This window comes from Triticum dicoccoides, chromosome 7A, assembly GCF_002162155.2.
Source record: "Triticum dicoccoides isolate Atlit2015 ecotype Zavitan chromosome 7A, WEW_v2.0, whole genome shotgun sequence".
Lineage (NCBI taxonomy): Eukaryota > Viridiplantae > Streptophyta > Magnoliopsida > Poales > Poaceae > Triticum > Triticum dicoccoides.
The window spans coordinates 129357777-129373997 of record NC_041392.1 but is presented as its reverse complement, the minus strand read 5'-3'; the positions used below and the strand labels follow the sequence as shown (position 1 = coordinate 129373997).

General features: G+C 46.6%; 1 protein-coding gene across 2 annotated transcripts; it reads right to left on the bottom strand.

Annotated features, from left to right (window-relative positions):
- Positions 1-490: 490 nt before the first annotated feature.
- Positions 491-4632, bottom strand: LOC119328193 (anthocyanin regulatory C1 protein-like). Of its 2 annotated transcripts, XM_037601221.1 has the most exons (3): positions 4447-4632; positions 3674-4353; positions 491-714 (listed from the first exon to the last, which is right to left on the bottom strand). In XM_037601221.1, exons 1-2 carry the CDS (start codon positions 4577-4579, stop codon positions 3713-3715), a joined length of 774 nt encoding a protein of 257 aa, XP_037457118.1. In that variant the 5' UTR covers positions 4580-4632; the 3' UTR covers positions 491-714; positions 3674-3712. The 2 variants fall into 2 exon arrangements, with proteins under 2 accessions (XP_037457118.1, XP_037457117.1); XM_037601220.1 differs by lacking the exon at positions 491-714 and having other exon boundaries at positions 3573-4353.
- Positions 4633-16221: the final 11589 nt, after the last annotated feature.

Sequence of the window (16221 nt, the reverse complement as noted above, 5' to 3'; positions counted from 1 at the left end):
GATGGCGCCGTGCGGGAGGGAGACGAGGTGGGGGGGAAGTTTACTCGGCCGCGCGGGTAGCGAGTGTTTTTAGGCGCCACGGGCCAAATTTTCGACCAAGTAAATTTTAGACTCTATAGGATTTATGAGTTCGGTTAGGTCCGATTTAAAAGAGTAAACTCAAAAAATTATTCCTCTGTGGCTTTTTAAGGGATCGACTAGAGATCTAAAAAAGGGCAGCAGGATTCATCTTCTTCCACGGTTGAGATGCTTGCACGAGCCCTAGCTTTCTAACAACTATGATCGGTTCTTTCCAAAAGAGAAAAAAAAACTATGATCGGTGGTCCGTGGCTGCAGAAAACGATACCTTGCGGAAGGCAGCAAGTACAGTGAAATCTCAGTGGCACATGTCGTTACAGCAAAGTACCTCTCCACCGACGCCGACGTCCATCCACCACATGACTTTTTCTGTTGCGCTGTCGTGCACATGCGAGGAGCGAAGCTAGCTTACGTATTTTCTCAAAACCACGTTTACATATGAACAACTCAGTACAGTCGTAGTTTCTCAACAACAACAAAAAACTCAGTACTCCAGTCGTAACGTACGGGAGCTAGCCAGCCACGTACCGTCACGTACGCCCGGGCGTAAGTACATTTGTACGTATGTACACTGTTCAAGTACACATACTGTTTCCTTTTCGAAAAGCGTACGTGCAGCGGCGCACCCACGTACATGTGTTAGAATTGTGTCGAATATTATTGTACAAGTTAGGTTACAGTTGGACTTGGAGTCGTACGGTGTGTAGACAGGATACGGAGTCGTGTCCAAGTAGGACACTTGTATCCTAGACCTCTCATATATAGCGGGGGTAGACACACGATGTAACCTATGCCAACATAATAGCACCGAAACGCAGGGGAAGCCGGCGGCATTTGCCGGTGTCCAGGGCGACCGGGTGCGGTATTGTAGCGGTGTCATGGGGAGGAGCGCCCATAGTCAGGCCCCGGGGATGTAGCCATATCGGTGAACCTCGTTAACAAATCTTGGTGTCGTGCTTGTGTGATTGCTTGATCCTCGGTAGATCGACGGAGCACCTCGGATTTATTCTAACAAGTGGTATCATGAGCAGGGTTCGATTCGAGGAGTTGCTGGATCGTTGATTTAGAGAAGAGCGATGAAGACCAGCTGCAGATAAGCACGGCTTGCGTGCGAGACGTCGGGCAGCAATCGGAGATTGTCGCATGTAAAGCAATCAAGAGCAACACGCAGCAGATCGATCCGATGTGGAGGCGGCGTAACGTGCGCGGTGGCCAACGCACGCGATGGGAGTAGCAGGAGTCCGCGTACAGCGGCGGCGGCAAGCAGCTCGATCGGGCGTGCGGGGCAAGGCAGCACAAGCGGTGTATTGGATACAGGCGATTGAGCGTCTCGGCAGGATTCCGATCGAACTCGGAGGCTCGGGCGGTGTGTATGCGGGTGGTCTACGTGGGCGGTGCAGCATTGGATCACGTACAGCAGAAGACGCGCGTACGAGACAGCCGGAGGACAAAGTGCTGCGTGTTGGGACATACGTTTGAGATTTGTTTGGTAAAAAAAAGGAATATCTTCATGGACAACGCAGGCTTAGTCAGGGGATCAACTTTTATTGGCAAAGTTTATGCATGCGTCGCATTAGGTACAGGACGCCGTGGCTGGATGAGGCCTAGGAGCCGGTGCATGAGGTTGCTAATTGAAGCATCAGGAGTTTTTCTATGGAAAATTAGCACAAATACCGAGGGTGTCTTTTGGACAGAGAAGCATGTATGCATGGCGTGAGTGCAATGCGTACGAGAAGCTGCTTGGATCAAAATAATTTCTCGGATGGAAGTGCGGTGTGATGTAGAGTTGGTCAAGATGGAGCGCGTGCGAGGTTGGCGACGTGCGTATAAGGCTCGAAGGAGTCTAGAGCGCGTCGTGACAGGATCATGCAAACACAGGGCGTCAAGGCAATGCATAGATGTGTGAGGCGGACACGACGCAGGGTGGAGCATGGTTGCAGTCGGGTTATTTCGGCTGGGTCGGACTGGATAGTCTGATGGACTGACGTGGATGTCGGTCAAAGCAGAAGACGGGAGTGATTTCAGCGACGATGACATAGGAGCATGATGCTGATGGTGGCCGACTTCTGGGGCGTGGAAACACGTGGTGCAGGCTCGAGGGCTTGTGCGGCTTCGACAGACTATGGCGCAGGGTTAATTCAAGACGGTGCACACAAGAGAGCTTGAAGTCGACAGGGCGCGAGGGTAGCATGGCCAGCTACATGGAGTCATGTTGAAGGTGGAGCTGGAGTCTGATGGACGACTTCACTCTGTGCTGATGGAGGGGCTACGGCGTAAGTTAACAGAGAGTCGAAGCCTATTTCAGCGGGATAGCGAGAGACACATGGATCGGACTGGGGCCCAATGGTCTGATGGAGACGTGATACTCGGCATCGGTCGGTGATGATCGATGGTTCTCTGCAGTGGGGGTTGAGGCAGTGTGGGCAAGCTACCCGGGAGACTCGACCAGGACAACAGAGGCTCGATGCGGTGATAGCGGCGAGGCGTGCGGTAAGCACGGGACACAGCGACAGGCCAAGGCACTGGTGGTCAGACATGTGGTCAGACAAATTGTGCAGGGGGTGCTGAAGCAGTGTTGACGAGTACCGGATTCAAGTTGGTGACTGGGTCTATCGGTGCTAGTTGATGGACAAGAGTTGACCGTGGAGAATCTGAGAAAGTGGCGGGAAGTCTAAAATTGTCAAAAGCTGAGAGAGTACATGGCCGTATATTTTGTGGTGTTCAGTGCACATGGCAAAGTGCGGATGACAAGGCAGAAGGAGGCGCAGTGCTATAGTGGTGGGACATGTCAGAGACTATCCGGAAGAAGGGTGAGACAACTGCGAATTTGACTCAGGGTGACACAGGGCGACGGTGAAATTCCTTCAAGTTTCAGACAAGCAGTATAGAAAGAGCAGTGACGTTGAGTTCACGTAACTCTTATATGTGGCGTCCAATATGTGAGTGGTTCATTTTTCACGCAGACAGTGATCGGTGTGTGATGTCGTTGAACGGATACTCTGGAAGTTGGAAGCACAAGGTAGAGTAATGAGGAACTTAATTTTGCTCGACTGTTGACTGTGAAGAAGACGAGAAGGGACTACAGTTGCAGGTGGAGTCACATGGAATCTGGGAGTAGCAGTGGGGCTCATGGCGTATCTCAAGTCCAATGTACATGGAGGTTCGACGCACAGACGAATTCAAGGTGGTGGAGAATATTCGCCAAGGTGGAGTTTGTTAGAATTGTGTCGAATATTATTGTACAAGTTAGGTTACAGTTGGACTTGGAGTCGTACGGTGTGTAGACAGGATACGGAGTCGTGTCCAAGTAGGACACTTGTATCCTAGGCCTTTCATATATAGCGGGGGTAGACACACGATGTAACCTATGCCAACATAATAGCACCGAAACGCAGGGGAAGCCGGCGGCATTTGCCGGTGTCCAGGGCGATCGGGTGCGGTATTGTAGCGGTGTCATGGGGAGGAACGCCCATAGTCAGGCCCTGGGATGTAGCCATATCGGTGAACCTCGTTAACAAATCTCGATGTCGTGCTTATGTGATTGCTTGATCCTCGGTAGATCGACGGAGCGCCTCGGATTTATTCTAAACAACATGTGACTGAACTGAGCCGGATCGATCACGTGTGAGAGGTTTTAACCGGCCATGTGCAGGGACTTGAGCCATTCCTCGTCGGACTCGAGGAATGACGCCAGGGCTCTCACGTCGTCCATCCAGTCTCCCCCGCCCGACCCCGACGAGCACGGCTCGGCCGACGACGTCTCCGAGCTGCTGCTGCCGCTGCAGGCATCTCCCTCTTCTCCCCCGGCCCGCGTCTCCTCTACGACCGGCGCGGGCGGCGGCGTCTCCTGCTCCCGGCGGAAGAAGAGGCCGCCCGTGCACCTCACGGGCTTGGGCGCCCACACCGCGGCGGCCGGCGACGAAGGCGCCGCGGCGTGGAGGAGGGCAGGGACGGAGGTGGACAGCGGCGCCGCGGCGCTCCCCGTGGAGCTGGAGGAGCCGGAGGCGACGGGCGTGGCGACGACGGTCCTCGCCGCGGCAATGGTGGGGCGGGCGGGGAGCGCCTTCCTGCCGAGCGTGCTGTTCCAGTAGTTCTTGATTTCGTTATCTGTTCGGCCGGGCAGCCTGCCGGCGATGATGGACCACCTATTGCCAAGCAGGCCGTGGAGCCTGACGATGAGCTCCTCCTCGTCGTCGGAGATGTCGCCCCGCTTGATGTTCGGCCGGAGGTAGTTCAGCCACCGCAGCCGGCAGCTCTTGCCGCACCGCCGCAGACCTGCATGCAGATTCATTCAGTTAGCATGCGTCACTTCCATTCCAGCTCCCCATTGATAGAACCAGAATGCGTTTACGATGGATCAGTACGTACCAGCTCTCTGGGGGAGCTCCCTCCACCTGCCCTCGCCATGGGCCTTGACGTAGGAAGCCAGGATCTCGTCCTCCTTGCTCGTCCAGGCCCCTCGCTTCACCCCTTCCTTGGCACAGCACGCCCTCCTCCCCATCCTCTCTCTCCCTCTATCTCTATCTCGCCGTGTGTGCTTTGTTAGAGAGAGGGGGAGTGGTCTGCGGGCAGCAGGGGTGGTTGGGGTATTTATACACCGGCGCCGCAGCGCGACTACGTGGCCGGCTTAGCACCTTTAAGGCAATCCACGGCCACGGCCTCAAAGTGTTAGATGGACCAGAAGGCCGGGAAGGCTTCCATGTGTGCATGAACAGGGACGTAACCAGAACGGCCGTTCAGCCGCCGTTATATATCGGTGGCAGGGGCGATGATATCCGTCCAAATTCGGTGTCATATTTCTATAACAGAGGCTTGTTCATAGCTGCCTTTTATCTCCAAGTGGCTGAAACGTTACTCCCCCCATTGCTATATTATTGGAGCAGTCTTGCTAAGTAGAGACTTCATTAAGTCTCGATCGATGCTATATCTGCGAGCTCATACATTAAGATCCATGCAAAAAAATCTTCAGTTTTTTTCTTTTTCTTTTTTGTATGTTATGTCACTTGATTGAGATTTGATTATATTTCAGTCGAGTGAGACCTAGACACATCCTTATTGTAAGGGCATATTATAAATACGCACGTCAGCTTCATAGTCTACCACATAGGATAATTTTTGACGTGAAAAGTAGAAAATGCAATCGACACTCTTCTTTAAGATCGAAGGAGACTCTGTGTTAAGATTTAGGCGAATCGTTGGCCTTATTTTTCATGTATTGTCCCATTTAACACCTTGAACTATGCTACATACGATTCTAAATAACGTCGAAAAACCGCACAGTTAATGACTATCTCTTATCATCATTGGTGCTGTAATTGGCTTCGATAGCCAATAATTTATGATATATAACCAAAGCTCTAAATAGCTGGATATATAGTATAACAGAAGCTACAAAAAGATATAGCGAAACTAAGCACCACTTGAGGGTTTTTTCTTAAATCACGAGAATAATAAAGCCCTTCCCTATGTAGGCTAAAAGCGGGCCAATCAGTTTACTTCATTTGACACCGATCCGATGCCCTACACTGCCCAATCGATGCCATATCAAAAATCTAGTGTGAAGTAAAGTTGGCTGCCTGAATTACTTTATGCATGCATGGGCCCTGCTCTTTCACATGCGGCAAGCACATACTGCTAGAGCGGTGCCACAATGTGGTGACAACATTATCAGGTATCAGGCACCGATGTAATTACATAGTGGAAGGCCTAATAATAAAAAGCATACAATCAGACATCATATATGATATAGTATGAATGTATGATATATCACATATACTGCACATACACATGTTCAGACATGAAAAAATCAAGCGTTGATCAGACATCCTTTAGGGTGCATAGCTTTAGCGGGAGGGTTCTCTAAAAGTTATAGTACACTATTTAAAACTGTGTGTATGTCTATTCCTTACTTCTAAAAACTTGGTTTCAAAATAATTATATATATTCAAAAGAAATCAAAAGCACACTTGATGTCATGTTTTTCCATTCCCCAGAAGACTAGTGTTACTCACCACACACTTCCCGTCTATTCTCGAACTCTATGGTAATAAAAAATGTGAAACCAAATACCTTGATTCTGATATGTTCAAAACGCTAGCCTGCTAGAAAGAAAATATGAGCAAATTAAACCATATCCCATCAGAAAGCCGAAGTAAATCATGTCAGAGGGTCTACCAAACACTAGTCATGCATAAAGCGAAGCGCCAGAATGTAAATTCGTACACTCTAAATGAAAAAAAAATGTGTTCTTAGAAATACCAACGATTACTTGATTCCCCTGTTTTCGTCGGCGTGACTAAAAGGGCAAACATTACCGGTTGTCATGTGCTAACTTCTATTCCCTCCGTTCCATAATTCTTGCCGTGGTTTTAGTTCAAAATTAAACTAAAACCATGACAAGAATTATGGAACTGAGAGAGTATATCCTTCATGCCATCCATAGTCAATACTAGAGTTGTCTTATATTACTAGTTGTCTCTTATGTTGGCTAGCTATGAGCGAAGACCAAAGAGAATGATACAAGAAAACAATGTCATACAAATAAGAGTATTTATTTGCCAAAACTGGTTACATGACACCCTTATTTGGTGCCAATTGCCTAGACACGCTATGAAACATGACATTGGCTCCTACCATTACAAAATCGATATGGTGGTGTCTTGACAAGAAGATTATCCATTGTCTATTGCTGTGTTTCATATGTGTGTTCATATCTGAGTGTACAAAGTTAGGGCAGGCGAGACATGAGGTGTTTACCCACCATAGGTGACGGCCTGGGGTCCATATCTGAGTGTCCGCCGCCGTAATAGTTTTATTACTTAGTGGCAAATTCATGCATGTGTTGAACTTTTGTATTTCTGTTATCACAAATGAAGATGTTAAAATCTTTTGTCGTTGTGCCTTCTTGATATGATGATACAATAATTAATAAAGCACTCCATTATATTAAACCATTATGAAGTCGAATCCATCTCCATAAAAAAGTAAGTCGAGTCCATTTGCCAGAACACATATTCCAGCGATCCAATTGTTTTTTTCTTTTTTGAAACGGACCAGCGATCCAATTGTTATTTCCATGAAGTATCGTGTGAAGATATCTCAGTAAATCGAACCTTGACAAACGCCCCAACTTTTCCTCTTCATTTTCTGTCCTCCTCCGCCTCTTCGTGTTTGTGTGTTCTGTTTACATCGGTGACGATGTCCGGAGCTTTTGCTCAAGCTCCAGCAATGGTGCCATGGAGAAGGTTTCCGATTGAGGGAGATGCATGGGCTCCGGCCTGCCGGCGCTGGATGCACCACCACTGGCGGCCAGCGTGGAGATGTGGACCTCAGCTCGCTGCTCTCGCTCCTTGCATCTAGCCGGGGCCACTGTCCCCATGCTGGATCGTGTCCGCGATTACAATAAAGACTAGCCAGCTATCTCACCTATAGGGACAAGCAAAGAGCAAGCTGAGGACAAGGATAGGTTATGGACTGATGTGTTCTGTGTTCATGGGTGAAGTCGCCAGGGCCAGCCCAGAAGGGTGGTGGGGCAAAGGGGCGACAGGTCCCAAACCATATCACATATACAGGTATCTATATGCGTGTTAGTGTATATACGTTAGACTCATTAATTATTACATGTGCTGAGATAATAAATAAGGCAAGTAGAATAGCGTATATTTTTGGCACTGAAATACAGTCACTCATCCAAAAAACTTGGTAGATATCCGCAAGGTATAATCAATTATTTAGTTTCCTGCGGTTTTAAAACTTTAATATTTTCTTCTCCACTAGACTCCATGAATACTGCATTCGTGCATCTCTGTAATTCGGATTTATTATTAACATGATTATTTATTTTTAGTCTTGAAGTGCAATCTTTCAATTAAAGTAGATGTAAAACTGTGTTCACAATCTTCAGTATATGTTTAGTGAGTGTGTTGTGATGTACTACCTCCGTTTCTAAATATAAATCTTTTTAGAAATTTCACTACGGACTACATATGAATGTATATAGACATATTTTAAAACATAGATTCACTCATTTTGCTCCATATTTAGTCCGTATTGAAATATTTAAAAAGACTTATATTTAGGAACCGAGGTAGTATGACATATTGAATATATTATGGTGGCGAAGACAAAAGATACAAGTGTTTTGACGTAAAAAGTGGGTCCACATCGTTATCTTTCCATGGGCCCCCCGATGTGCGTCAGGGCTCTAGAATTCGCTTTTGTATTTTTGTATAGATTGGTTGTGTATTTAATCTACACTACAACGGCAGGGAGACTAAGAGTCAGTGACAGCACCATTTACTCAATTGGAGCCGGTAACACCATTTCTAGGCTCCTCAACGGTTGTTTTTATTTCTCTTTGTTTCTAACCATGTTTAGAACTTTGCATGTATTTGGGTTGTGTGTGTTTTAAGTGCTATGGGGATAAACACTTTCAAGATTGTTTCTATTATGCGGCGATGAGATGATTAAACAAAAGCTTTTATTATCGAAGAGAATGAGCGTTTGCTCAAAATTTATTTGTGGTCAGTTCTAGTTGGATACCGGGAAGGGAGATAGCTAGATTGAGGTTGAAGATGAATCTTACATATGTGGATCCTATAGGGCAGTGATAGAAGGATGTAGGAGGGGAGTGCGCATCCAAATGGCTCAAATGACATTTTACATGTATGCTTTGTGGGATGTGCTTCCCCTTCAAATGTTTAAACAAGGCAATAGTGTCTTTTACTACTAACTAGTAGTAGCTGCAAAGTGATATTTGATTAAGCTGGCTCTCCCCTCCCAAATACACCTAGGCCCACACGATGTTCACGTACGAATTCATATACGCGTCGCTCCTCGGGTATGTAGTGAGACTTTCTGCCTGAGTCGCCAACATTTCTCATTCTGCAAAATTGAAGAAAACAGGTCGCGGCCAATCTTCTCTAAGGGCATGTCGCGAAAAGAATGCCAAGGCATGTCGAAGTCTCCTCCGTGCTGCAAAAACAGACTGCAATATTGCAGATGATGTGCCATGCTGCCCTTGCGTCGCGGAGATGGACAAATGGGATGGAATGCAAAGGCAATGGCACGCCCACTCACTTACAAGGATTTTTTGCGAGAAGCATCAGATCTATTATAAAAGTTCACCAGAATTACAAAGCATCTCAAACATAATAAAGCCTTGCTGCCCTTGCGTGACGAGTCACGGAGATAGATGAAGGGGGTGAAACGCAAAGGCAATGCCACGCCCACTCACTTACAAAGCTATAGTTAACTATCAAGTTGCCGACATTGACATCAATAGGGAAAGAATGAAAATGAGAACCTTTCAGTCGATCAAATAAGTCATATGGTAAAGAAAAACAGTTTGGGTTTATCAAAATAGATTGGTTACTGTCCAATTAATCCCGTAAGTGTGTAAAATTTGGGTTGAGATCTGTCGATGGATCGGGGTTCAGTTAAAACAGTCGTGCAAAAGCCATGGTGAAGAGACTGCGGTCAAGTTCAGAATTGATTTATGAGGTTTGTTGTTTAAGAATTTTTATATGTTTAGCGCTAGTCTTGTATGCATGGAGTGGCTCTGAGAATAAATCATTGAAGAGAGCGCATCATTTTGCAGCATCTCCTCTAATCAAAAGCAGTAAGAGTGCACTTGGACGATTAAAATTTCGAAGAAATACACAGTCAACAAATTCGTAGCAACTTTTGCGTGGTGCGGTAAAAAATAAATGTGCGAGAGGAACAGCTAGGCACTCGTAAATGGCGCATTCAATCACTTGGCAAGTCGGTTGTCACAGTGTAGTAATTCGCCTATAAAGTCCTAAAACGAACCTGTGAGTGGCTGCGTCAGGATGACTGCATTGATAGCTTAATGAGTTTCTAGTTGTTTTGGTGATACACAGGGCTCTCATGTGGTGTGAATACAAAGTCAATAGTCTTAATTAATGAAACCAGGGTTTGCATGCAAGAAAAGTTAACGTGTTATCTTTCCTCTGCAAACACAGGTAATGTCAGAGTATGACGCGGCTCAATAAATGAATGCAAAACAGCTGCTTGCAGTGTAATTACGTCAATTCATCTTCGCAGGCGCATGAAGATGAACGATTGAATGTGGTTACACTGCACTGATAAACCATGCAATGTGACGAACAACGTACTAGATTTTTAGAGGAAAAGTTTTGTGATTAGTACAATTAAGTTGTTTAGAATTATTATCATGAGGTTCTTGGGTTTTCACTAAAAAAAATAGAAATACGTAATTTCATTGAATTTGTACCTTGAATTTTCCTGGATTGGAATTCTTTGTTTCTATTTTAAAATTTGAAATCCGTTGTATTGATTATCCCAAGATAAGATTCTCAATTTTTATAGAAGACACATAACTTGATGCAAAATGGTATTATAGTTTTAAAACTAATAAAAAACATAAGTTTGTGAAAAGTATTTTCAAATTTAAGATAATATTGCAGTTGTAAAACCAGATACAGACTGAATATTAGATGTGTTATCTGATTCAAAACGCGGTGTTCCCTAAAATTTGCATGCATGTAGGGCCGATGTCAGATGCCAGTCCAGCCATCCACATCTAGATGCATTTATTTCAAGTCGGAGATCATTAAAAGTATGGAAGAATACATACCCTATACCTCTCCTAAGGAATCATACATCAAATTAAACTCATGAATACATGCATACTAATATAGTGGTACAAATCCCTATGGTTATTTAGTGGTGAGATACCAGGAGGTGAGCCCGCAGGTGCTCCTAGGCGTTTTCGTACATAAGAATAGCTAAATACTCAATATCCAAAGGCAATTGAGCTTTAGGAAGATGCTGCCATATCACCGAACCAAAACAAACAAAAATTATGAAGTAAGAAATACATGTCAATTCTTTTGTAAGAAAAAAAACTTGGGAGAACAGTCTAGAACAAATGATAAGTGGTTGTCTTTTGTGCATATTGTGTAATGTATAAATGATATAACAAAAAATGAATGACAATTCTTTTGCCAAAAATATTAGAGAATTAAAGTACAGAAGAATCTAAAACAAATGGGAAGTGTCTTTGTTTTGAGGTTTGTGCATATTATGAATGTGGCTAAGCTCAGGTAGAATCTTCTAGATAGTACACATGGCAGAATCTGATATAGTGAAGAGAATATCTAGCAACCAATGCTACACAAATTTGCCACCTGTCAGCTGTTAGATCGGTTTCATCCAACAACGAACATTCAAAGTTATTCCAATACTATATATTGATATAGATAAAAGATACGTAGTGGACTATTCTGTTAGTTGCGGGTAAAACAATGATTCATTACTCAGCCAGATTTGCAAGATTATTGTTACAGAGTCGTAAAACCTCCATAAGTCCAGATCGCCGGTCCTAGTAAGGAGTGGTTGCCGGGCCATGGGTGACACCCTCCTGACGTGGAATACATCCTGACTAATATTGATGGTGCCATCAATTTTGATCACAAAAAAGGAGCTGCTGGTGGCGTTGCAATATCAACTACAGTGTTTTTGGGCACATGGGGTAAACCTCTTGCTGATGTTACTGATCCCCTGGCTGAAGCCATGTCCCTCCGGAAAGAGATGTCCTCTTTGGAAGGCTTCGATGCTTCAAAAAAGTCACGACGAAAACAAACTGCCTGGAGATGGTGAATCTTTAAAAATTTCAACACAACTCGCGTTATCATGTCGCACCCCTATTACTAGAACATGGAGAGCTAGCTTCGTGTTCTACTTCTTTTATTTATTATTCAACATGTAAATTGTTCTACTTACTTTTCGGCTCATTTTTGTGGCAAGTCAGCTTGCACATTGCATGTCACCGATAGTTGGCTGGATGAACCTCCTAGCTTCCTCGGTTTGAATAAAGCTCTCTAATTTCCACATAAAATAAAATAAAGAATTAACCTCCCGGTGAACCAAGGACGCCTGAACTTGATGCTGAACCCGAAGAAGCCGCTTAATCTTCCCAATATTCTTACTGCGCAATGTTACTCTGAGCTTGCAACGGACAGAAGGCCCCATCATCATTCAAGCAGATTGTGTTACTGTTATTGGTGCTCTCACCAGTTCCTCGATGGACCGATCCCCCTATGGGCATCTGCTGATTGAAATCCAGCATCCACTTGAAGGTCATGAGTTTATTCCCTAGAAATTACTTCGTTCACAAAATAAAGTTGCTCATTGTCTAGCTAATCATGGTAGAACTGGTTTAGCACTGCTGTTTGGCTGTGCCAATTACCAGAATGTTTCTCTGATATTGTATTAGCAGATTGTAATCCGGCTACCATGGAATAAAACTCAAGCACACACAGAAAGAACATTTGTGTTGCTTCCTTAGAGCATCTGCAACCGGACCCCTCAAACCCGTCTCAAACGCCCGGGCAGGCCGCCCGGTCACTAACCGGTCACGAAATTTGGACCCAGACGGCACACCTCATATCCAGCCCAAATATGGAGCGAATATGAAGGCGCCCGGGCACACCCGCCATGTTGGACCCGGCCCATGCTGACCCACCCGGCCTCACTTATATTCGTCCCCATACTCTCGTCGGAGAAAATCCTAGCCACATCACTCCACTCTCCTCTGCTACCAGAGCTCACCTCCGATGGTTTGTGGCCTTCTCCGTCATGGCAGGCAGCGGATCGGACTCCGACCAGTCCGGATCCGTCGACTGGAGTGTCGTTCCGTGTGGGTTGGAGGAGGCAATGGCAGTCTGCATTGCACTCCTCCGCTCCTGGGAGGACAGCGCCTGGCTGACAGAAGGATCCGTTCGCCGCAACGCCTTAGCGTCAGCTCACCGGGCACTCGGGTCCTCTGGTGCTGGATCCTCACGGTCCTGGCCGGAACACCGCTCCTTCTCCATCACTGGTCGGGCAGAGTATGAGTCCCACTGGGAACGGACGACCTGCCGTGGGAAGGAGAGGATAAGGGCCGCCGAGGCCCATATCACGGTGGAAACGGCGGCGGCGGAGGCGGGTGATGCGGCGGCGCAGGCAGCCGCAGAGGAGGAAGCCATCAACGCCCGCATTATGAGAAACAACAGCGGAGGAACACGCACGCCCTCACCCGCGAGCAGAATCGTGCGGTCCGTGCCATGGCCGGACTGCAACCGAAGGAGGAGAAGGAGGACAACGGTGGCAAGGACAGTTCCGGCGACGAGCAGATCCGGCTCGATCTATACTGCGTCTTCGGCCGGTACTTCCGTGAGAAGGACGGCAAGGGCACCGGGAAGGGCAAGGGCAGCCGTGGATGAACCCCACCATAGCCAAACATGCTAAATTTTGATAGTCCAATGGCATGTTTAGTGCAGTGTGATGGAGTAGCCGGACAATGCGTGTGCGTCGACGTAGTTGCATGAGTTTATATGGATTTAAGATATGGTAACTGAGGTGTCCGGATGTAAATTGCATTTTTTCAGAAGTGCCCGGTCAATGCCCACAGACGCGCCCAGACACGTCTGCGAACGTTTGAGGGGCCAGATTTGCCAAGTCCGGCTATAGATGCTCTTATAACCCTCTACACTCTCTTCGATTGTAAATATAAGGTTATGTGAAAAATATAAGATAGTTTACGGAGGGGCAAGTTGGAGTTGAAAGCGACCCCGGAGACAATTGCTTAACGGTGATAAGCACGTGCACATGTGGTTTGTGTCACCATTGTAGCTATCTGCCATCGCTGACAGGGATCCTCGTTCCATTGTACGCCATACAAGTGCAACATCGGCGTGCAGGCCATGTCACGTGCGGAAGATTTTTTTAATTATTCTAGAATAATAATAAAAGTAGTACAATAGGATTTGAATAGTGTAGTTGGTGCCGACTTGTCACAAGTTAGCACTGCAAATTGTTGAAAACCCAACCCAAATACCCCCCACCCTTAACAGTAGTAGTACTTTTTAAAATAAAAATTCAGAACTTCTAGAACAAGTACACGTGAACTAGAACACGTGCGTTTGACATGGTATTTTCAGATCCATAGAAACATCCCTGCAGTGAAGCCATTGCTGACACTCCCTCCGTAAAGAAATATAAGAGCGATCAGATCATTAAAGTTCTTTAGGGGGGAGTACATCTCAGAATTTTGGCAGGTTTGTTTTACGAGTACGCGTACCTTTTTTGTTTTTTGTGAAAAGCAAGCGAGCACATAAAATACAGAAGCTCTCTCTTGTCGACAAAGGGAGGATACAGAAAATTAGAGTGGAAAAAACTCCTACCCTTGCCAACCGCCCATTGCTGAAACTCCTGAAAGATACACACGCTGACGCTCGCAAGACGTCACCAGAGCAACTGCATTCCATACAACTGAATATGCTACGCCAGCACAAAGAGTTGAACGGACCCCTGCAATGTCAGCAGCCCTGACTAAATGGACAGGTTTACGCAGGCTTACGTTTACTCCTCGGCCCTGAACAAATGGACACAGTGGCATCAACGTGGGAGCCAATTCTGCCGTAACAAATGCAACACTGCCCGGTCTTACCACTAATCTCCACTAGCTGCTACTCATGGACAAGTGTACGGAACCACCTTAATATGGAACATGCACACTTGTAGTAGCTCACTGCTACCTTCATAAATCATAATGAAAGCCGTCTTAATGACATGACCATGACAGCAATTGTTAAAAGGAAGAGGACAAAGCAATCCTTGGAAGAAAGGTTAACAGGTAAGCATCTTGCTGCAGGGCCGCAGCCAAAGAAAGAAACATCACAGCACTGTCGATGATGCCTACCAGGATCATGAAGACGGTTTTTCACTGCCAGATGGAGTATGCGGAAAATGATCTTTTGTTACTGCCACTACGTTGGACATCAAGGTGCACGAAAGAGCTTTCGCTTGAGGCTCGGCTTGAAGTGCTCAACGACTGGTGACTGTCCTAGTGGCACAATCAAAGATGAAGAATAAAGATGGTAGATTCCAGGGAAGAGAAGAAAATTCAAGTAAGCATCTCGCTACGGACAAAACAATTTAATTCGTTTCCAGCAATGGTAGCCGTAGAACAGAAGAGCATTGTCTCTACCAGGAAAGAGAAGACGTCTAGGGTTTTTGCTGCAGATGGAAGATATGGAAAATGGTATTGCTGTCCTAGGTGTCGTGCAAGCCACTCGTCGCGGATGTTATGCTTGAAGGCTGCTAGGGCCTCTGCGTCCGGACAGTCGACGATTTGATTTTTCTTGGTTAGGAACCGTGTCCAGAATTGTCTGGCCGATTCTTCTGGCTGCTGAATTATGTGGCTTAGGTCATCGGCGTCTGGTGGTCGCACATAAGTGCCCTGGAAATTGTCGAGGAATGTAGCTTCCAGGTCCTCCCAACAACCAATTGATTCTGCTGGCAAGCTGTTAAGCCAATGTCGGGCTGGTCCTTTAAGCTTGAGTGGGAGGTATTTGATGGCGTGTAGGTCATCACCGCGGGCCATGTGGATATGAAGGAGATAGTCCTTGATCCATACCGCAGGATCTGTTGTGCCATCGTATGATTCGATGTTCACGGGTTTGAAACCCTCGGGGATTTGATGATCCATTACTTCATCTGTGAAGCATAGTGGGTGTGCGGCGCCTCTGTATTGGGCTACATCACAACGCAGCTCAAACGAGCTTTGTCTACTGTGTTCGGCCCGGCCGGATTTACTATATCCGGCGTGACGAGTACCGTCTCGTGCCATGGGGCGCCCACGTGATCCGTAGATCGATCTTGTTTGCCTTGCCTTGTCCTCCAATATATCTCGCAGGTCTGGCGCATTTTCCCATGCCTTGGTAGCTTTTGAGCGGCGCCGGGGTGCGGCTTGAGTGGAGGGCCGAGAGGCCTCTCTGTCGCGGCCACGGGGTGGCCGGTCGGCCGCATCATGCATTGGTGATGTAGGTTTAGGTGCTTCCTCCTCTAATTGGGGTAGAAACCTGCTCTTTGGGTAGCTCTTGGAGGGGCGTTCGAGTTCATACTCTTCGGCCGCAAGGACTTCAGTCCATCTGTCGGCTAGCAAATCTTGATCAGCTCTAAGCTGTTGCTGTTTTTTCTTGAGGCTACTCGCCGTGGCCATAAGCCTGCGTTTGAAACGCTCTTGTTCGACGGGATCCTCCGGCATGACAAATTCGTCGTTGTCGAGGCTTGCCTCGTCTTCGGAGGGAGGCATATAATTATCGTCCTCGACCTCTC

What these genes read in the sequence shown, in the direction of transcription:
- LOC119328193 (XM_037601221.1), bottom strand. Translation starts at nt 4,579, where the DNA reads ATGGGGAGGAGGGCGTGCTGTGCCAAGGAAGGGGTGAAGCGAGGGGCC. An exon ending in GGAGCTCCCCCAGAGAGCTG is followed by an intron (nt 4,354 to 4,446) that starts GTACGTACTGAT and finishes ATCTGCATGCAG; the next exon opens with GTCTGCGGCGGTGCGGCAAG.